General features: G+C 44.5%; 1 protein-coding gene across 2 annotated transcripts in view; it reads left to right on the forward strand.

Moving 5' to 3' along the window:
• LOC138456646 (V-type proton ATPase catalytic subunit A-like) overlaps nt 1-21,965 on the forward strand; it is a 373,621-nt gene extending 351,656 nt beyond the window's left edge. For both annotated transcript variants that reach the window (XM_069607191.1, XM_069607192.1), the window contains exon 15: nt 21,760-21,965. In XM_069607191.1, the coding sequence (XP_069463292.1) occupies nt 21,760-21,852 (93 nt within the window). In that variant the 3' untranslated portion in view covers nt 21,853-21,965. The remainder of the gene's footprint in view (nt 1-21,759) is intronic.
• The last annotated feature ends 239 nt before the right edge of the window (nt 21,966-22,204 follow it).

The following is a 22,204-nucleotide window of genomic DNA, read 5'->3' on the forward strand; positions in this document are numbered from 1 at the left end:
CTGCATTTGGGATACTTCAGTGCTCCCAGTTTGCTGAGTGCACTTAAGGAGTTGGTGAAGGCACTGATGCTGCTTTTTCCCTGTGCAAAGGTGGTTTTCACATACATACCACCTAGAGCAGTATGGAACAACCCAAATGTAGTCTGTCCCCATCAAGATGCCGCAAGGTGTTCTTGTAAACAGAGGAATGTCTGCATTTTTGTGCAGTGCTGGGATGTTCTCCTGTGACAATGAGAACATTAATTCTCTTAATTTGAACCTTTCACTGCAGATGACATTTCTTTGTCCATCATTGGAAATGCCATTTTGTTCTACAATCTAAGGGATGCTTTGAAGAGGTTCATGTAAGATTGTAAGGAGGAAAAGAAGAGAAAACCCCCCAAAAATACAAAAAGGTGTTTGTTTACAAGCACCTTTAAAATAAAAAATAAAAAAGGCTCTTTTCAGAGTCACCACTAAAGAGGACATCTCCTACCCAGCTTTACATTTCATTCCCCACCCCCGTGAATTGGACGATATGTCTGCAGACATAACGGTAGTCTGTGGAACGTACATGCAAATCCGGTGCTTTTGAGGATGGCAGGCATGGAAATGGGACTGAGAAGGCCAGGGGATTGGTCAATAAGGTTTCCTCGGTGTGGTGTGCAAGGAGAGACTGTGGCAGAAGGTCTGTTTGCTGAGAGGAGTGTAGATAGCTATGGCTATGGCTCTGTCCTTCTGGAGGCAGAGTGTCTGGATTATGGGGGACTCTTGGAAACATTGGTTGCAGGTGTATGCAGAACACTGTGGAGTGGCTGCACATTTTGGATTCCATCATGTGAATGTGCACTGGTATGGAGTGCTTGGAATGAGGTGGCTGGATTTTGTTCCTCATTGTGCCACATTGGTGACGCACCATCATCCATACATTATTATTATAAATTGTGGAGGGAACAGTTTATGACATGTTACTGGAATCTCACTGCAGTTTGCGATGAAGGAGGCACTTGGGAAAGTCATGGACATGTTTCCAAACACCCGAGTAATTTGTCGCATTGCACAGAGACAGATATGGCTGCGCTCTTCTTTATTTGGTCTGCAAATGGAGAATGCGAGGGGCAATGTCAACAAGGCCGTTTGTGCGTTTTTGCGATATGTTGGCTTGTCCTCCTTTCATAATGAAAATGTTACATTTCGTAGCACCAACATTTTTCGCAGAGATGGAGTCCATCTTACTGATGCTGGCAATCAACTTTTTCTGCGAAATATCCAAAATGCATTGCAGCCCTTTTTGCCAGTATAGCAAACATTTCTCCTGTAGGTGTTGCCCACTTCAAACCTTCCAAAAACAAACAAACACTACAAAAGGCTCTTTTCAGAGCCACCACTTTCTCCTGGAAAAGAGGGCAGTGTTTTTGATGGAGCCTCCCCCTACATTATTAGAAGTCCACAGACTACTACACTGTCCGCGGACTTCTTGGACTGCGCAAGGGCCTGCACCATTTCATTGGCACTTCTATTTTTAAACCATGAAACCAATTTTTGTTTTGTTTTTTGTGTTTTGTGAATTTTCTAAACATGAGACAAAAGGGAGGGAAGGATAGGGAGGGTAGGGAACCACAGGGATAAGAAAGGCCAGATAGAGAGAGGAAGATGTTGGGTGCGCCTCATGGAGGTAGGCACTTTCCTTCGTGGTCCCGGACCGCAGCCTCGAAACCACTCCGGAACTTCTCACCCCTGCAGAGTACTGTGTCACAGTACACACACAAAACAGTGACCTTTGAAAGGTAAGGATCTACTGCATTGCATATGGACTGCGAGGCTGTTGGAGGGACCTGCTGCCCCACAAGAGTGTCCCTTGTGGTGACAGGAGCAGGTGTTGAGGATGCTGCAGTGGAACTCCACCTACTACCCTGTTCAAAGGTGATGACCCTCCGAACTGCTGATTGTGGTTAGATCTCACGTGTTGCCGCATGGAGGTAGTCCCATAACTGTACCGTCCAGGTTTGCCACGACTGAGTATCATTTGGCACTCTTTGCAGCGAACATTGGCCGCAATAGCTTTTGGCTTATTGAAAGGGTGGTAAAGAGCCTCCACACCCAAGACTCACTTCGGCAGCTGGTAGTGCTGACTTCCACTACCTCATTCTCTTTGTCTTCTTCCTCCTTTGCATCGTCACGCCTGTTCTTCTCTGCAGGCTCTTGGGGAGGTGGCGGTGGTGTTGGTGGGGTTGGTGCTGAGGCAGAAGCAGCAGCAGAAGTAGAAATGGAAGCCATTATCCAAGTAAAAGTAGCCTGGAACCAGGAACAGAACAATCTGCAAAACAGCAGCAACACAGCAATATGCTAAACAGCAACCTGCAGCAGTAGTCCTGGAAATTTAGCAACAGGAATGCTAATTACAGGCAAGTGCTCTGAGCAGCAATCCAATAGTGGCAATGCAGCAGCAATCCAGCAGTAGCAATGCCAATGACACCAAGCGCTCTGTCATGGAAATTGAAAAAGAGAATGAGGAGAAGCACTGGGGTGTATCCTTTTATAGGGGTCCTGGGGAGCGCTTCGGCAGACAGTCGCATGCTCCACGGACACTTCGAATCCCAAGCTGTGCTCAGAAAGTTCCAAAAAGTGTCCAAATCGCCAGAGGCATGGTGTGGGACCTCTGCAAGGGTGAAGTTTCACAGTTAAACACCTTCAATTGGCCCAAACAGCACTTTTGTTGTTGTTCGGGAGCCCGGACCCTGTGCGCAAGTAAGGGCCTATGCTCAGCGTGGGTGTGGTCACATGGTGACATCACGAAAGTTTGCGAATGGGATGGCTGTCCGTAGGACACCTGTTGCGCAGGATTCTTTGTGTGCATGCATAGATGTCCTACGGTCAGGGTTGGGCTCCCCAAACTAATTAAAAGTGCGACACACATGTGGCAGACAGTTCCGAACATGCACAGTGTTCGTAGATCTCAGGAGATGAGATGCGCATGCACCCAGGTGTCCACTGAATACGGGTGGGGTGCTCGAATTAATTAAAGTACATCACTGCTTTGCGGACATGTCCGTTGTTCGTAGGACCCGGGGGAAGTGATGTGCATGCCCACAAGTGTCTGCCGAACAGGGCAGGGGTCCCTGAACTAATTAAAAGTACACCACACCTTTGCAGACATGCCAGGCAGGTGCGTTGTATGTAGGACACAGGGATTGTGATGCGCATGCGCCCACTGGTCCCCAGGAGAGGGGTAGGGTCCCTGAACTAATGAAAGGTACGTCATGGCTTTCCGGACATGCGGATAGACAGGGAGTCCTATGGGCACCTCCATTTTGAATGCAGACTACCTGGACAGGTGCGGTGTCCATAGGACAGCCCCATTTCGATTAATTGCGGCCATCCCGGACAGTACCATGCTCCACAGACTCCTATCGGGGCTTTTAAAAAAGAAAACACACACACACACACACACACACACACACAGAGCAACAGTATACACATAGAACTTTATTTACACACATAAATACACACAATAAGCAAAGGGAAGGGGTAGCAGAAATGGAAGCCTATACAGGGGAATTGGGGTTTTCCACAGGTTGGTTATCAGTGGTTGGTTATCAGTGGAGGAAGGGATTGAAGTCTCATCATAACATCTTTGTGAACAGGGAATTTGAGCGGATGGTTGGCTGGGACAGGGGGAAGGGGTACAGGTGCAGGTGTGGCAGTGGTATTTAATCTATTCCGTTATATGTCTCTGTACAAATTCTTTTAATTCGCCACAACTATACATCAATTGGTTCATTTTTGCCTCCAGGCTCACTAGCTTATTATGTACACTGTTAGTTTGGTTTTCTATGTGCCCATGCACTTGTGAAGGAGCTGCTGCTTGTGGCCGACTCCCTTTGTTTCCCGTATGTACTGTTAAAGAAAAAAACATGTTTCAGGTACATGTGAAACAATGTGTATTAATTCTACTACTTTCAAAGTGCACTGTGTACCATTGGAGTTACTGGGCCTCATTACACGGTAGGCGGTAACTATGGCGCTATTAGCGCCATGGTTGCCGCCGGTATTTTACCTTGGTGGACGCCGGAATTACCGCCCTACTCCAAGGTGAGCGGGGGCGGTAATTCCCCATTCACCAAGGCACTTCCCCATTCCCATTTTTGCCCCCATAGGGCTCAATGGGAATGGGGAAGGAGGTAATTACGGTACCGCAAAATGCGGTACCGTAATTAGCACCAAGGTCCCTTTGCGGCACCCTACTTTAACGGCTGGTAAAACCAGCCGTTAAGGTCGGGTCCCGCAAAGGGAACTCGTAGTAAGGCGGTAAGTGTTTACCGGTACCGGTGCCCTTACCGGGCACTGGTAAACCCTTACCGCCTACCGTGTAATGAGGCCCACTGTCTTCACTCATTTCATCACAAGGGAAATTCTCTTCAAGCCACTCTAGGGTGCTTGCCATTTCTGTGTAAAAAAAGAGAAATAATGTTTACTAGTATTGTACACAGAATAAACTGCACAGTTATAGGAAAACATATTGGGCCTCATTACAAGGGTGGCGCTCCCGTAATGAAGGGTGCCGGTACGGGACCGGCACCCTTCATTACGGGAGCGCCGATTACGAGGTTCCCTTTGCGGGACCCTGTAAGGACGCCTGGTAAAACCAGGTGTCCTTTCCGGGTCCCGCGAGGGGAAGAGGGAGGTAATAACGGGCCAGTTGTAATGTGCCCGTTATTACCTCCCTCCCCATTCCCATTGAGCACTATGGGGGCTCAAATGGGAATGGGTTCCTGCAAAAATTACCGGGTCCTCCTATGTCGAATGACCCGGTAAGTCCTCATTGCAGGAACCCGGTATTGGAGCCCGATATGGAGGCAGCCATGGCGCTAATAGCACCATGGCTACCTCCATACTCGTAATGAGGCCCATAGTGTACTTACCACTTTGTAGTATAGTCCTGCTGTCACTACTTTGCACTGGTCCCGCTGACAGTTGTTTTGTTTGTCAATTTGTTTGTACAGCAGCATTGAGGTAATACTGTTGGAAGCACAGGTTATTTTCTTGCTTCGCCCATTCGATTATGTTGAGACGCTATGCAATTGTACAGAGTGTGTAGACCTATTGCATTTTTACTTACAATTCACTTATGTGTTGGTCTTCAAAGATGTTCAGTTTCTTTCCTGTATACTACCATAATGTGAAACAACCCCCGCGCTATTGGGCAGTGTGGATGTTACCTGAGGTCCATGAATGGTTGCATGGCCCGCGGACCCTGAGGCTATCGCTATGGGGTCAGGGGGTTCAGTATGTTGTATGGTACATCTATACAAATTAACGGTATCCTGGTAAAAACCTATGAAATTCAGTGAAAAAAATGTGTTAAAGGGACATTATGGTTCAGTTGCCCTAATAAAAGCCTATCAAATTCAGTGCAAAAACTTTGTTACAGGGATGTTATAGTTACTTTACAGTAATAAAAACCTATCCATATTATGGTTACAAGTAAAACCGAAAACTCCCAGAAATTCGCCAGTTATGGTAAGCTATGTAACCATAACTCACACCACCTCCATGCACTCATAAGACTAACACCCATGACATCACAAATGTCATTGATGACATCACCGATGACTTCACATTTGTATTTATGTTTCGTGAAAAGCCTGTGCAAGGGATTCTCGTTATAATGTTGGCAGAAATCTATCAGAGGTCATTGGGAGAAATATCATGAGATACATACTTTGGGAGTCTAACCTTAGATGTGATCTACAAGTCGGAGTTAAGGCACAATCCGTTTTTTTAATTCCGTATGCCTATTCCAACATGCTCTTCCATTTATCTCACCTACAAATCATGCTGCGTTGGTAGGTTCTGTGGTGGATTCTAGATTGGACTATGTCGAATGCATCACCTTCAGAGGGCGCAAAATGCAGCAGTCAGATGTATATTTAGGATACCCAAGGTAACACTCATGTTGGCACTACAGATGTCTCTCCACTGGTTACCAGTCAGACAAATGGTGGACTTTAAAACCCTCTGCCTGGTGTTTAAATGCATTAATGGTTGCGCCCTGCTTACTTTTCTGATAAGATTGTACGTTATCAGCCGAAGAATTTCCTTTGCTCACTGGACCTGCACCTAATGGTGATTCCTCCTTCCTGGTTTGTCTTTAGGTGTCAATATCTCATAAGGGACGAGGGTTTCAATCCCCTCTCCCGAACTCCAGAAGCCGAATAGATCGACCCTACCACCGTGGTTGGCACGGGTATCTGACTATTAATACACACAGGAAAACTATGTGGCAGCCAATGGGAGGAGGACAGAGTTAGGGAAAGGGGATGGATTGACAAAGGAAAGGTAGGGGAAAGAAACATACACTCATAACATAGCAACCGAGTAACACTTTATCCTAAACACCCTGATACACCCTCCTAGTCGTATGAATTCTGCTCATAATTACTACATGTCCTACAGTGCATATCTTACAGAGAACTCGTGGAAGTTCTCACTACATATGACTTAATATCCTGAATACAGATAACTCACTTGACCTACACAGAACATCATATGGCGTTAGCAGAATGGCACACACAAGGGAATTCTCTCTTATGAGATAGACATAGACACATGGCCATATGGGCAAGCGAAAGCACAACACATGCACAGTATATATATATTTTTGTTATTGATTTGTTACAAACTTTTAAAAAAAGGATACAGAATTAAGCAGAGAGATGAAGGACAAAAAGGCAGAAACGAACATTAAGGCATCTTTTAACGTACAAATGTCTAACATCTAGGCCTTCCCCCAAGGACTTCAGGAATGGTGCATAATGGATTTTTCCCAACCGGCAGAGGTGGCAAATTGTTTCTGCAAATGTTACTTTATCCAGCCACCTTTAGTAGTTTTAGATGTTTGGGTTCTAAGTTTGCTTCTGCCTTTATTAATTTTTCCACCATTAGTTCTAAGAAGAAGGTTAGTTCAATTGTTAGACTACGATCCGAGTCTTGAGAGAGTTGTCTCCACCAATCTTCAACTGTCAGAGACAGTTTTGCTAAAATAAACCTTCCGAAGTGCTTTGTACGTTCATGGGCCAAATCGGAGTAAGATAACGTTAGATGTTTTAAAGTTTCATTGTCTTCTCCACAAAGTCGACACGTTAAGGAGCTTTGGCCAACAGCATCCCGTATGATCAAATTTTCTCGGGTGGGAAATTGATTGAGATGATATTTCATAAAGATCGCTCTACGGTTTTTGTCTGGGAATTTGAGTAGATAAGGCTGAGTCTCGTTCAATTTTCTCTCTCCATTTGGCATCAACTTCATTATTCTATGTTTTCTGCACGTGTCTTCAGTGTCGATCCAATCTTGGATCCAGAGCAATGATTTGACCTTATTTGGGTTTTCTAGTAGTAGACTTTTGTCTGCTCCTTTGTCACTGAGAGTTTTTTTCGCAACGCTGGACCCACAATGAGACTACACTGTCTCCATGTTCTTTGGTTAGGTCTTTTAAGATGTTATATTGTGGGATCAGCTTTTCTGTGGATGCTTTACGAAACTCATTTAACGTGCTCCAGGTGATCCTTCCATTGATATATAGCAGACTAAGCTCAGAACTTATGCAGGCAGATGGTACACCAGGAGGTAAGCGCAAAACTTTGGCCCAAAAGGAATGTTCCAGGGAGGCCCACACTTCCGCAGGACATCCAAGCGCACAGTCAGCTCCATGGATTAATGCCGGGATGACTTTCATCTTGTAGAAGGTTAAGACAGGTTTTAAGGAGTTTTTCCATATTTCGTGTTCAGGAGGCATGCTTGCGCTGTCAGTTGTTTGCATTTGGCCTTGACATTTTCCACCCATGAGGCGGCATTGATGCTAGAACTCAGCAGCATGACTAGGTACATGGATTGTTTTTTAGTTCTATTGTGCCTTCACCCAATTTCCACGTGAATCTCATGCACAGTATGTAAATAGAAACATAAGGAAGTCAAGCTAAACCTCCCGTTGGTTACCGACCATAACCGGTCTTCTAAGTTTTCATGCACCACTTAATGGTAAGTCAATCCTGTCTCCTGGTTGGTGAGCATAATACTTGAATGTACAGTCTTTACAAATATCACCCCATCCACATTTAGAATCAATAAATGCTATATTTTGCAGCCATAGTTAGAATTTCACTAAAAGCCAACATGAGAGTTTGTTGTACAAACGCTGTTTAAGGGAAAGCACCACTTAACTGAACGCTCGGACGCCTCATGCGGTCGTCTGAGCCTGAAGAGCAAGATTGAATACGCCTGCCGCTTCTGTTCACTGCCGTGGCCCAGGTGGGAATCATAGAAACACATGTTAGAAGTACTTTCTGGGATTGTACTTATCTTAATGCTCGGACGCTTCTGAAGGCAGTCCGAGCCAGAAGAAATACTGCGGGATGGCACCTGGCCGCTTTCTGTCACCGCGCGACCCAGGCAATTCAGGCACTGCCCCCGACCCGCTCCGTTGAACCCAAGAGAGGTTCTTACAGCGTCTTTCTTCGTGCCCCAGTCTCACCACATACTTCACATAGACAGCCGCTGCTGCTGCCACCGCCTCCGCCTGTGCTCCATTACCTCAGTCAACTGCACTGGAGCGCTGGCGGTTGGCAGCTATAACCCTGTGCCCAGATTGCTTGCAGCTGCTTAGTGGCGTGGAGGCTGAACTACAACCTGTTCCCATGCCTCCTGGGAAATGTAGTTTTCAGCCTCTGACCGCCTGTTCCACACCTTGGTATGCCCAAACCCTTCATTCTGACAGTACCTCCTCTCCCAGGGCTCTTCTCAGGCCCTGCTTTTTCAGGATTGCATAAATGAAACAGTCTTACCAGGCGTGGAGCATTCACTGAACTGGCGGGTTCCCAGGAGCAGTCTTCAAGGCCATACCCAGCCCATTGAATCAGATACCACAAACCTTGCCGTCTTCTCCTTGAGTCCAAAATTCTCTTCTCCTCATATTCTACCTGACCTTCCTTGTGAATAGCTGGTGGTCTCTGCACACGTGTTCCAGGCACTGCGGGTTTAAGCAAACACACATGAAACACTGCTGGGTATATCCGTAAAGTTTGAGGCAATGTTAATTTTACAGCTACTTCTGATACACATTTCACCACTTCATACGGTCCAATGAATTTAGGTGCAAATATGCGAGGCCCCACTAAAGGCAAATTTTGTGTAGACAGCCAAACTTTATTCCCCACCTTATATTGAGAAGCTTGCCTGATTTTTCTCATCTGCATAACTCTTGTAATTTGCTTTTGCCTGATCTAAATTAGCTCGAGCCTTCTGCCTGATGTTTAGGAGTAATTGTTTTCTTTCCTGGAGCACTGGAAGATTTGCCACCTCGGGTAACTGTTCAGGCAACATTTCTTGCACTTGTCCATATAAACACTAATTTGGAGCCATACCCAGAGACGCATGCTCCGTATTGTTATAGGTGAACTCGGCTAACCATATGGCCTGTACCCAAGACTCCATACCATCATGTAAGTAACAGTGCAAGTATTGTTCAAGCGTTTGATTGAGTCTTTCTGTCTGTCCATCTGTCTGTGGATGATAACTTGTGTACAAGGCACAATTAATTCCTAACATCTGACAGAAGGCACACCAAAATTTGGACGTAAATTGAGGGCCTCTATCTGAGACAATACTGCGAGGTAATCAGTGTAGCCTCACCACGTGTTGCAAGAATAATTCTGCCAACTTCCCAGCTCCTGGAATGCCTCTACAAGGCACAAAATGAGCTTGTTTGGACAAGTAGTCTACCACCACCCATATAGTGTCATACTGATCATCCGGAGGTAAATCTGTAATAAAGTCCATAGATAAATGCGTCCTCACCTTCTCAGGAGTGGGCAAAGGTGTTAGCAAACCTGCTTTCTTAGTATGGTCAGTTTTACTTCTTACACATGTTTCACATCTCTGTCCATACAGAGAGACATCCTGTCTCAGAGCCGGCCACCAAAAATACCTTTCTAGCATCTCCTCTGTCTTTCTACTGCCCGCATGACCTGCCAAGGGTGAGTTATGACACCAATGTATTGCTTTCCTTTGTAACTCACATGTGTGCAAATATAATCGTCCATCATAATAAGGAAGTTTATCTCTGAAAGTCTCTAACGGGTCTTTCACTCCCCAATCCAGATTCCTGTGTTTTTTCATTTCTTGTTTCACTTGATCCAATAATTTGGTCACCACAGCTCCCACCATCTTTTCTGCTGGAATTATAGGCTTTACTTCTGTTATCACATTTTCTAAATTTTGCTGATGGGATAAAGCATCTGCCTTCCCATTTCTTTTCCCCGGCCTGAACGTCACCAAAAAGTCAAGTTCATTAAAGTACTGTGACCAACGCAATTGCCTGGGGCTCAATGTATGGGCTGTTTTGAAGTACTGTAAGTTCGTATGATCAGTAACTACAATTACTTGGTGTTTGGCTCCCAATAATAAATAGTACCTCCACTCCAGAAAGGCAGCCAAATGGCTAACAGTTCTTTATCTGTGATTGAATAATTTTGTTCACAGTTAATGAGTTTCTATGAATAGTAAGCCACAGGGTGCCAAACCTCATCTTGATCTTTCTGAGACAACACCGCCCCCACCGCCACATTGGATGCATCAGTTTCTATTTGAAACATTTTTTCTGGATCTGGGTGTTTTAAGACTGGTGCTTTTGTAAAAGCCTTCTTTAACTCCTGGAATGCCTTTTCAGCTTCAGGATTCCAACAGAAACATGTGGCTTTTCTCAATAGTTTAGTTATAGGTGCAACAGTATGTGAAAAATTGGAAATAAACCTTTTATAAAAGTTTGCAAAATCCGAAAAAGATGGTATATCCTTAACACATTGGGATGTGGGCCAATCAAGAACTGCTTGTACTTTACTCTTGTCCATTATTATTCCTTCAGGAGTCAGAATGAACCCCATAAATTCTACCTGAGTTGCGTGAAAGGCAATTTTTTCTAATTTCACATATAACTGATACTGTTGCAATTTGTTCAGCACAGCTCGCACATGGCCTACATGTTGATCCACTGAATTGGAATAAATCAAAATGTCATCAATATATACAATAACAAAAATATCAAAAAATTCACTCAAAACTTCCTGCATAAAATACTGAAATGCTGCAGGAGCATTACACAAATCAAAAGGCATAACCAAATACTCAAACAGCCCACACTTAGTCCAGAATGCAGTCTTCCACTCATCCCCTTCTTTTACCCGAAACAAATGATATGCTCCACGTAAATCAAGTTTGGTGTATACCACTGCTGTTTTTACCTGATCTAATAGTCCTGAAATTGAAGGCAATGGGTATCTGTTCTTTAGTTTCACCTTATTCAGGGCCCTGTATTCAATACATGTTCTAAGTGTTCCTTCTTTCTTCGGTACAAAAAATAAAGGAGATGAAACTGGTGACGTGGAATGTCTAATAAAACCCTTTTTCAACATGTCATCCAAGTACTCTCGCAAATGTTGATTTTCGGTTTCTGTCAATGCATATATCCTGCTACAAGGCAATTTGGCCCCTAGTTCCAACTCAATTACATAATCATATGGTCTGTGGGGCGGTAACCTTTCTGCTCCTCCTTTATCAAATACACTAACAAAATCATGATACTGGTCAGGAACTTGTAATCCCACCGCTCCCACTACTTGAGATGTGGCTATCTGATCTGCCAAAAAACAAGCAGGGCTGACTCTTCTTCCATATGACCCACACATTCTTGACCTTCAAAGAAAATTTCTCTCGAAACCCAGTCAATTCGCAGATTAAGCTGCATTAACCAAGGAATGCCTAAAATGAGCCCAAATTATGGTGCTGCTATCAAATCTAGTACAATCTCTTCCGCATGTCCTAGCCCGCACTTCATTCTTATAGGCTGGGTTTGCTGACAAATGGGGCCTGAAATCAAGGGTGAACCATCTACCGACTGTACCCCTTCCACCTATTTCTTCTCTCTGAACGGTAACCCTAATCGTTTGGCCAAATCAATATCAATAACATTTCCTGTTGCTCCTGAATCCACCGTAGCTGACACCATCTGTTTCGTACAGGTAAAGTATAGGGTCACCAAAATGTACAAATGTGCATTACCCTTGCGTGTAGTATTTGCTACCTAAGTGGGGAACCTTCCTTCCACTGGGACGACACCTGAGTTCCCCCTAAGGCTGACCCAATCCTTTTCCCGACTCTCCCTTACTCCTCTCTCCACCTGCAACCTTTCTTGGAGTGTTTGGACAAGTCCGAATATAGTGTCCCGGTTGCCCACAGTACAGACACAAATTATTAGCCTTCCATTGCTCTTTCTCAGCTGCTGATAAGGGACCTCTAATTCCTCCAATCTGCATGGGTTCACCTTCAGCATTTCTGTTTAGCTTTCCCCTATCCAATCTTACAAATGGTACCACCTCAGATTTCTTTCTGTCTCCCTTGCGCTCATTCATGCAATGGTCCAACCTTAACGCCAGATCAATCATGGCAGTACAAGTACTAGGTTGTGGCTATACCTGGGCCATGGCATCCTTTAACTCTTCTCTTAATCCTTGATAAAACAGCACTGTTTGTTTATTTTCTGGCCAGTCAGTTTCAATTTACAATCTATTGAAGTGGGTTACATACGCAACCAAATCACAAGTCCCCTGTTTTAATGCCAATAATTCTTTATCTTGGGCTAATGAAACTTCCCGACGGTCAAAAAAATGACCAAACTCAGCCAAAAAGGTGTCCCAATTATATAATAACGGGTCATCTTTCTGCACCAATGGCATAGCCCAGGCTGCAACATCTCCTGTTAAATATGATAAAACAAACGCGGTCCTAGCCTGAATAGTTTCAAACACAGTGGGTTTGCACAGAAAATGCAATCTACACTGTGTCAGAACCATCATAAACTTCTTGGGGTCCCCTGAAAATCTTTCTGGTGCTGCCAGAGACACACTAATCGGAGGCTGGACAATCGCTGTAAGAGATCTAACCGCCACCCTTCCTGAAGAGGACCCTGTTTCCTCCAAAGGGGGACCCTGCGCTACTAACACCAGCACTTGTGTCTTCAGGGTAACCGATTCCTGTCTAACCTGTACTAACTCCACCTGAATGTCTTGTAAAGCTTTTACCACATCCGCTAATGAGGGAGGGTTCTCCATTTGGCCTGGGTGGTTCAATAAACCCAAAATTGGGGGCAGTTAATTCTGTCAATATCTCATAAGGGACGAGGGTTTCAATCCCCTCTCCAGAACCACAGAAGCCGAATAGATCAACCCTCCCACCGTGGTTGGCACGGGTACCTGAATATTAATACATACAGGAAAACCACATGGCAGCCAATGGGGGGAAGACGGAGTTAGGGAAAGGGGATGGATTGACAAAGGAAAGGTAGGGGAAAGAAACATACACTCATAACATAGCAACCGAGTAACTCTTTATCCTAAACACCTTGATACACCCTCCTAGTCGTTTGAATTCTACTCATAATTACTACATGTCCTATAGTGCATATCCTACAGAGAACTTGTGGAAGTTCTCACTACATGTGACTTAATACCATGAACACAAATAACTCACTTGACCTACACAGAAAATCACATGGCGTTAGCAGAATGGCACACACAAGAGAATTCCCTGTTATGAGATAGACATAGACACATGGCCCATATGGGCAAGCGAAAGCACAACAACACATGCACAGTATTTACATAGAAACATAAGGAAGTCAAGCTAAACCTCCCGTGGGTTAATGACCATAACCGGTCCACTAAGTTTTCATGCACCGCTTAATGGTAAGTCAATCCTGTCTCCTGGTTGGTGAACATAATACTTGAATGTACAATCTTTACAAACATCACCCCATCCACATTTCGAATCAATAAATGCTATATTCTGCAGCCATAGTTAGAATTTCACTAAAGGCCAACATGAGCGCTTGTTGTACAAACGCTGTTTAGGAGAGCACCACTTAACTGAACGCTTCGACACCTCATGAGGTCGTCTGAGCCTGAAGAGCAAGACTGAATATGCCTGCCGCCTCTGTTCACCGCTGCGGCCCAGGTGGGAATCATAGAAACACACGCTAGAAGTACATTCTGGGATTGTACTTATCTTAATGCTCGGACGCCTCCGAAGGCAGTCTGAGCCAGAAGAAATACTGCGGGATGGCGCCTGGCCGCTTTCTGTCACCGTCGCAGCCCAGGCAATTCAGGCACTGCTCCCGATCCGCTCTGTGAAACCCAAGAGAGGTTCCTACAGCGTCTTTCTTCATGCCCCAGTCTCACTGTATACTTTACATAGACCGCCGCTGGTGCTGCCGCCTCCACCGTCTCCGCCGCCTCCGCCCATGCTCCATTACCTCAATCAACTGCACCGGAGCGCTGGCGGTTGGATGCTATAAGCCTGTGCCCAGATTGCTTGCAGCTGCTTAGTGGCACGGAGGCTGAACTACAACCTGTTCCCATGCCTCCTGGGAAATGTAGTTTTCAAACCCTTCATTCTGACATTAGGGTTGATCAATGTTTTTCTATATATATAGTCCCCGATTATGAAACTTGCTACCTTTATCTATACAAAGCCTGAGCAGACTCCCCATTTTTCACAATGCTTTAAAAACTCATCTTTTTAATTAAGTGGAGCCTGTTACTAACCACTAAGTCGATCCCTAGCCTATGCGATAAGATCGCTCTGGGATTTCTTATGGGTTGATAAGGGGTCATAACTGTTAGTCTTCATTTCTTACTATAACATTGTGTGCATCGATGCAGTTAAGTCTGTTTGGTTCGTGATAGAAATATAAAAATGAAATGAAAAGAAAAAGACTATAAAACCTGAATGCCACAAGGGCAATTTATTAAGTGAGCTACCATTGTGTTTAAAACGTTCATCAAGAGAAGGCTTAATACCAGCTCATCATGCCTGAAGCAATCGGCCAGGATAATTTCTGGACCTGGGGCCTTTCTTAACCTCTAAGAATAGAGAGTTAAGACGATTGCAATCAAGTTCAATCACTCAAATGCACCCACATAAAAAACCTTAAAGAAAATGATATCTCTCACCTTGCATAATGGAAATGTTAGAATTTGACTGTGCATTCAACCCCACATTCAAGCCCTCCAAATCAGCTGAGCTATGTAAAACGCAGAAATGGGATCTCCACTTCTCTACTGTAAGGTGAACATCCTAAGAGGGAAATGAGGGATTCAGACTTCTGTTCAATAGGTTCATAAACCTTCTCTGGTCATAACCACAGACAGCTTGCATCAACTACCTGCAAAACCCTATTCACAAGTTCCTATTTTATTTCAGGATTTGTACTTCATGCAAGGTTTTTTAATCTGTAATTTGGGGGACTCTTCCTCACCATTACTGTTTTTCAGAATTCCAAGGAGTTTAACAATTGTCTCTCTATACTGCTTGGTGATCCATCCAAGAGTAGTGATTACTATAAAAAATACTTTGGAATTAAGTTGTAGTTAAGGCGGATTTCTTGGCCTCCACAAAAAGGCAAAATTTAACAGAGTCCAATCTGCAATCAATGGCCAATGCTTCTCTATGGCTTTAATGGGGGTCAGAACCCTGAAACCATTTCAGGATGACATTGTGATCAATTTTCTGTCTAAAGATAATTTAATGGTCTACTACTGTGCACCAGACGTCTAGTTCTGAGATCATAAGACATCAGCAAATTCCGGAAGTGTTAATCACACTTACTGGAATCCATACTAGCGATCCCATGAAGTTAATGTTGCATTTTTCAGTTTTCAATATCCATTAGACGCTGGCCAGTGATGAGCACATTTAATGTCACCTACCAGCGAAGTAGTTTGTTTTCCTCCTCCCTATTCACCAGCGTGTGACAGAAGAAGTTAATCTAAGGAAATGAGCATAGTACAGAAAACTCATAATTTATCACTTTTTGTATTATAAAAGTTCAACATGTTGAATCCCCAAACTCTATTAAGCTGTGATTACTAAATATTTTCACTACCAGAAATCCCCATATTGACAACTAAATCCAACAGCATGTCTATCCAAATCATGATGCCACCCAAAGACCCTTAATTGCAATACGTAATAGGCTTCAAAAGTGTCTTTAAACTGATTATATAGGGTCAAAATCTCACATAAACAGTAAACCTGATGCGATCTAGCAATCTATTGCCATACTTTATAGCCCAGCTTGAACTTCATACCCAAAAACTCCTGGATAATTTTACAAATAGAATTACAAAAGATAATTTTAGCAAACAAGGAATTTGATGCCCTTAGGATACAGGGTGAGAGGGTAATATCTTAATCGATTACTGCTCTTTCCTCCATTGAATCAATGCATTACCAACATAGAGAATTATTTGCCACTTACCCCCAGAGGAGCTGGATTCTAAATGCCCTTGGAGATGTTTGAAAATACTACATGTGATGAAGTACACAGCCTCATTCTGTGACCCTCTATTTGGGTAAACAAATGGTCTAGGGACCTCCCCAAGCTAGCAGATAGTGGCCCAGTGGCGGCCTGGGAAGGATCTACCAGTCACCCTCACTTAGCTATTTGTATTGGGCATGGCTAGTAGCCCTTTAAAGGTCGGACAAGGAGACCTGTGTTTGCTTGCAAAGTAGTGCACCCTTCCCCAACCCAGATCAAAGTGATGAAGGCAGCAACTTCCTTAAAAACGATCAGAGCAACAAACATGGAAACCTTTAAATGGCCCCCATTACAAACACAGCTGTACTACAACCCATGAACATCTGCATTTATGCACCAACCAGTACAGCCAGAAAATCCAAAATGTGGCTAGTTTCTAAAAGCCATGGGGCCTCATTACGCGGTAGGTGGTAAGGGATTACCGGCACCGGTAAGGTCACCGGTGGCGGTAATCCCTTACCACCCTATTCCGAGGTCCCTTAGCGGGTCCCTCCCTCAACGCCTGGTTTTACCAGGTGTTATGGATGGGACCCGTTAATGGACTTCAGAGCTAATAACGGTACCGCAAATTACAGTACCGTTATTAGCTCCATCCCCGTTCCCATTGAGCCCTATGGGGGCTCAAATGGGAGTGGGGAATGGTTCCCGAAATGGGGATTTACCGGGTCCTCCAAGGTTTGGATAACCCGGTAAGTCCCTATTTTGGAAGCCCGGACACGGAATGCGGTAAGGTCATATCCAACTCTCTCTCAGCAACTAACACTACTGTCATGCCATCTCTTTGAAACCACTCTATTTTATTCACCACCATTATCTTTCCTCCCCACTCACCACACCCATTTCCAAGATAAAAGGTAAACCCTCTGCTTTTCCACCTTTCCTTTCTGACCTTCAACTCTCACCTCCTAATTCTCTCCAGTTCCTTTCTCCACTGACACTGCTGTTTCCACCTTCCAGACCTACTTTATTACTACTTTTCTTTTAATTTCTCACTGCTAACTTTCACTCCAAAATCCCAGCGTCCTCAATCTTGGGTCTCCCCATTCATATGTGGTCTCCGCACTGATATGTGATGACTCCTGCACAGATAGAGGCACTACAACTCTCATGAGAACCTGTAACCACACCTCTCTGCCCTTGATCCTCTCAAGTCTTCTCTTGATAGTACTAAAAAGGATTTCTACCTTTCCCTCATTGACACACATAGTCATTTTCACTGACTCCAAAGTACCCTAAACATATTTGTTATTCTTCCTAAACCCATAACTATTGAATCTACTCTTTCAGCTAATGAACTTACTGAATACTTGCTTCCAAAGTCTCCAAAATCAGGGAATCTCTCCTCACCCTCGTCTTACACCCTCCTCCTACTTTCTTCACTCCACCTACCATCTTTCACTGCCTCTATCTCACACTTCAGTCATAGCAACACTGAGGAAGTCTTTGCACTGCATAGAAAGGCTATAACCTTCTGTAACCCATCAGGTACACTAGGACCTCAGCTTGTCAAACCTATTGCCCCTCCAATGGCCTCTCCCCTCACTAATTTCTTCAACCTGTCCTTTCAGTCTGTCTGCTTTCCCTCTACTTTCAAAACTGCCATGGTCATCCCTCTCCTGAAAAAAAAAAGGTGCTGATCCAAACCTGCAGACCAACGTTTGACCTGTGTCACTTCTTCCTCACTACTGTAAGTTGTTGGAAAGTATTCAATGGCCTTACTAACATTCTTGTCTCGCACAACCTTTGTGGCCGCCTACAATCTGGTTTCCCCTCGTGCCACTCAACTGAAACTGCTCTCATGCTTTCCAAACGTATTCCCTGTGATAAACATTCCAGTCTATCCTTTATCCTAATCCTCCTCAACGTATATTCTGCCTTTGATAGAACTAATTACTCTGATCTCCACAATACCCTCTCTCTCTGCTTGTGATTCAGGATCAAGCACTTGCCTGGATTCAGTCCTGCCTGGCACCTCCTTAGTTCTTTGTTTCCTGGAAGAACACCTCTCAAATCACTCCTCTTACTGTTGGTGTTCCACAAGGCTTTTTCTTGTGTCCCCTGTTGACACTGTACACTTATGCTATTGGGGCACTTATCACCACCATTGGGCCATTGGTTTCTCGTACCAACTCTTCACAGATGATACCCAAAACATTTTCTCCTTTCTTGAATTCTCTACTGACATATCTACAAAATCTTGGACTGTCTCTCTGCTTTTACACACTGGGGGGGGTCATTGCGACCTGGGCGCAAAGGGATATCGGGCACCGTTAATGACACCGGTGCTGCTAATCCCTTTCTGCCCTATTCTGAGGTCCCTTTGCGGGTCCTGTCCATAACGCCTTGTAAAACAGGGGTCAATAACGGTACCACAATTTACGGTACCGTTATTGACGCCTTCCCCCTTCCCATTGATCCCTATGGGAAGGGATTTTCAAATGGGGACTTACCGGTCCCGCAATAGTCGGAATAGACTGGTAAGTCCCCATACCACCAAGTCGGTGGCAGCACCGGTATTATTAGCGCCATGACTAGCACCAACCTCGGAATGAGGGCCTGGATGTCCTAAAACTCTCTCATGCTGAACTCCTTCAAAACAGAGGTGATTTTCTTTCCTGCCAAATCCACTCTCTTCTCTCCACCTCCCTTTCCAGTTCACACCTTACACTGTTCACTATGCCTCTTCATCTAGAAACCTTGGTGTCATCTATAACCATTCACACACATTCTCTACCTTCTTCTCTAACACTGCAATGGCGGCTCGACACAACCTCCTGAATTTCAGTAAAATCAGGCACTTTTCCCCCTTCAAAACGTCCAAACATCTACTAACCACTCTTGTCTTCTCTAAACTAGACTACTGTGCAGTATTCTCTTTGATCTTCCAAACTATGCACTCTGTCCCCTAGGTATACACTATTCTGCATTTGAATACAATATTTTGGGCTTTATGGGTGTCGCAAGTGCCACCTAATAGCACAAACTAAAAATAAAACAATCTACAGGACATGCAGGACGAATCTGAGGTGCTCATATCTCCCCTTCAAGAGGAGAACAGCTGCAGGACTTTTGGAGGAGAACTGAAGAGACTGTGAGGGATGTAAACATGCCCCAAAATCCTGCGAATTACCAAAAAGAATATTTCAGCTGGTGGACAAGACTGTTCTGACATTTTTGGTTTTTGAAGATTGAGCAAAGTTTCCAAAGTAAAGACATGTGTTGTTGTGCAGGATGTTTTTGAATGTAACATCTCCAAAATATGGTCAAGTAGTGTACGTTTCTAGGAGTTTGGCACTATTCTGGTGGTAAATCTGCCAACATACCATCAAACTCAACTACCGTTACCGTCACTTGGTCCAATGGCATTACCACCGGATTACAAGTGGTAGCAATTACCCATTGTTGGAGCCCACAGGACCCCCTGGGGATTTTTGGACAGTTGACTGCCAGTGGAGTTACCTTGTGGTAGATTAGCCAATTTCTGGAGGTAAAGTGTAGGGTTTACATCGGGAAACTAGTTGGAGGTGAATCCACCACTTTTCCTTCAGAAATCAGCATGGTTATTCCATCAGCAGTAAATCCACCAAAAAGTATAATTTGGCAATGCAGGAAAAGTGGCAGTAACAGAATTACTGACACTTTTTTTCCACACCACCGAGTTTGTAAATAGGCCCTATAATTAAGCAATATGCCCCCGGTGGCGGGGGCATTACCGAGTCTGGGAATGCCCGGGGCCCATAGTTATAGGCCCGAGCGAAGCAAGGGCCCTAGCGAAGGCCTCGGGGCATTACCGGACTCGTTAATGCCCCCGCCGCAAGGGGCATATGGCTATTAGTACCCTGGTCCAAGAATGGGGTACTAAAAGCTTTTCTTCTGCCCCAAAACGGGCAGCGTTTCAGGACAGAAAAAAAAGAAGAAAAAAAATGACACAGAAAATGCACGCCGGGAAGGGAAAACGGAGTCCGTTTTCCCTTTCCATGTCGGCCATCGGGAGCGGACGCGCTGGGCAGAAAAGTGAAAGACGCTCCCGAAAGACAACAGGAAAGAAGGTAAGTGGGGTTGGGGGGGAGGAGGGAGGGAGGGAGAGAGGGAAAAGACATTTTTAAAAAACGTACCTAAATCCCCAGTGGTGGACGATGGCAGCCTCCAGCCGTGTGGAGGCTCACAGCGGGGGTGGCCCCGCTTTGAGCCTCCTCATTTGAGGGGCTACCACGTCCCCCACTGTGGACAAAGCGGCTGGAATCCCGGCCGAGAATCGAGGGAGTCTTGGCCGGGTAATGACCCGGCGAGAGCCAATCAGAATGTGTGTTACATTCTGCTTGACTCTCACCGGGTACTAATATTTAATAAGGATTTGGTTTTACAACTAAAGTCTCTGTCAGGGCTAGAATCAATCTCTTATTCTAATTCATGTAACGTTTTGCTACACAAGGAAATGTATGTATTAGGCACATTAAGAATAGAGCATATCTGTTTACAGAAATTGTGGGGAAAGAAAAAGACAAAGGGCCTCATTAGGACCCTGGCGGAGAGGGTATTACGCCAGCGTAGTGCATGGCGTACCTCTCCGCCATACTACGAGTTCCCGTAGCGCCATGGAGGTTTTCTCCGCCTGGTTTTACCAGCCGGAGAAAACCATGGCGCTACGGGACCTCGTTGTTAATTACGCCACCGTATTTTACGGTGGCGTAATTAACTCCTTCCCCACTCCCATTATACCCTATGGGGCGAAAATGGGAATGGGGAAGGGCAGAATGGGGATTGGGGATTTACCGCTCCGCCGAGGTCGGAATGGGGCGGTAAATCCGCCAACCCCCATGGCGCTATCGGCGGCTTTCCGCCATGCTTCGCGGTGCATTTAGCACCGCGAAGTCCGCCTGGGTCGTAATGAGGCCCAAAGTGCAATCTGGGGCTACTCTGGAATAAGGGCTTCTGTATTGTTTCATGTCTCTGTCACTCTCAGAACGCAACCCCATTGTCTCAGTAGTTCTATAACTGATGCCAAAAAGGATGCAATTGAGCATATCTTTTGTGATGTCATATCCGATGTTATCAGTAATGACATTGGTAATATGATATATGAAGTAATCTGTGATTTCATTGATGATTGATGAGGCTATCTAACAGTTATCGTTGGCATTATACGTGCATGGCGGGGGGTCGAATAGCGAGATATGATTTTGAAGCTAATAATAACTTGTCATCTTCAGATGTTTAGGTTGTGCATTAAAACAACTCTTTTTTCAACAATTATATTGTGCTTGTGTATCTATTTATATATATAAAATAGATGAGGATTCTGCTATGGAGACATATTCTTTAACATGCCTATAATGTATCTTTTATTCCCACAGGACCCCGTGAAAGATGGTGAACGCAAGATCAAGGCGGATTATGCCCAACTCTATGAGGAGATGCAAAACGGGTTCAGAAGTCTGGAAGATTGAAAAGAAGTGTAGGAATAGTTGCTGCAGTTCCCAACCGCCCTATGTCGGATCCTTTAATAAAGCATGTATTTAAATGTAATTAAAATAAATGACGTGTCAAAATATTAATTATATATCAATTTGATGGACTATCCCTTCTGTGTTTTTGCTCTGACTCTGGTGTTTATATTGAATTCTAGAATGCATAATATTTCAAAGTACCAGAAAGACCATGATCTATTTATAAATATAAAATAAAATCAATTAAATAAACTATTTCTCAGAATATAAACATACCATACATTGCAGCATTCAGGGCTGTACCAAATAGCCAGGGTGCTGGTGGGTAGGAGGTTGGGAGATGTACTGCTGC

Source organism: Ambystoma mexicanum, chromosome 1p, assembly GCF_040938575.1.
Source record: "Ambystoma mexicanum isolate Mex_15411 chromosome 1p, UKY_AmexF1_1, whole genome shotgun sequence".
Lineage (NCBI taxonomy): Eukaryota > Metazoa > Chordata > Amphibia > Caudata > Ambystomatidae > Ambystoma > Ambystoma mexicanum.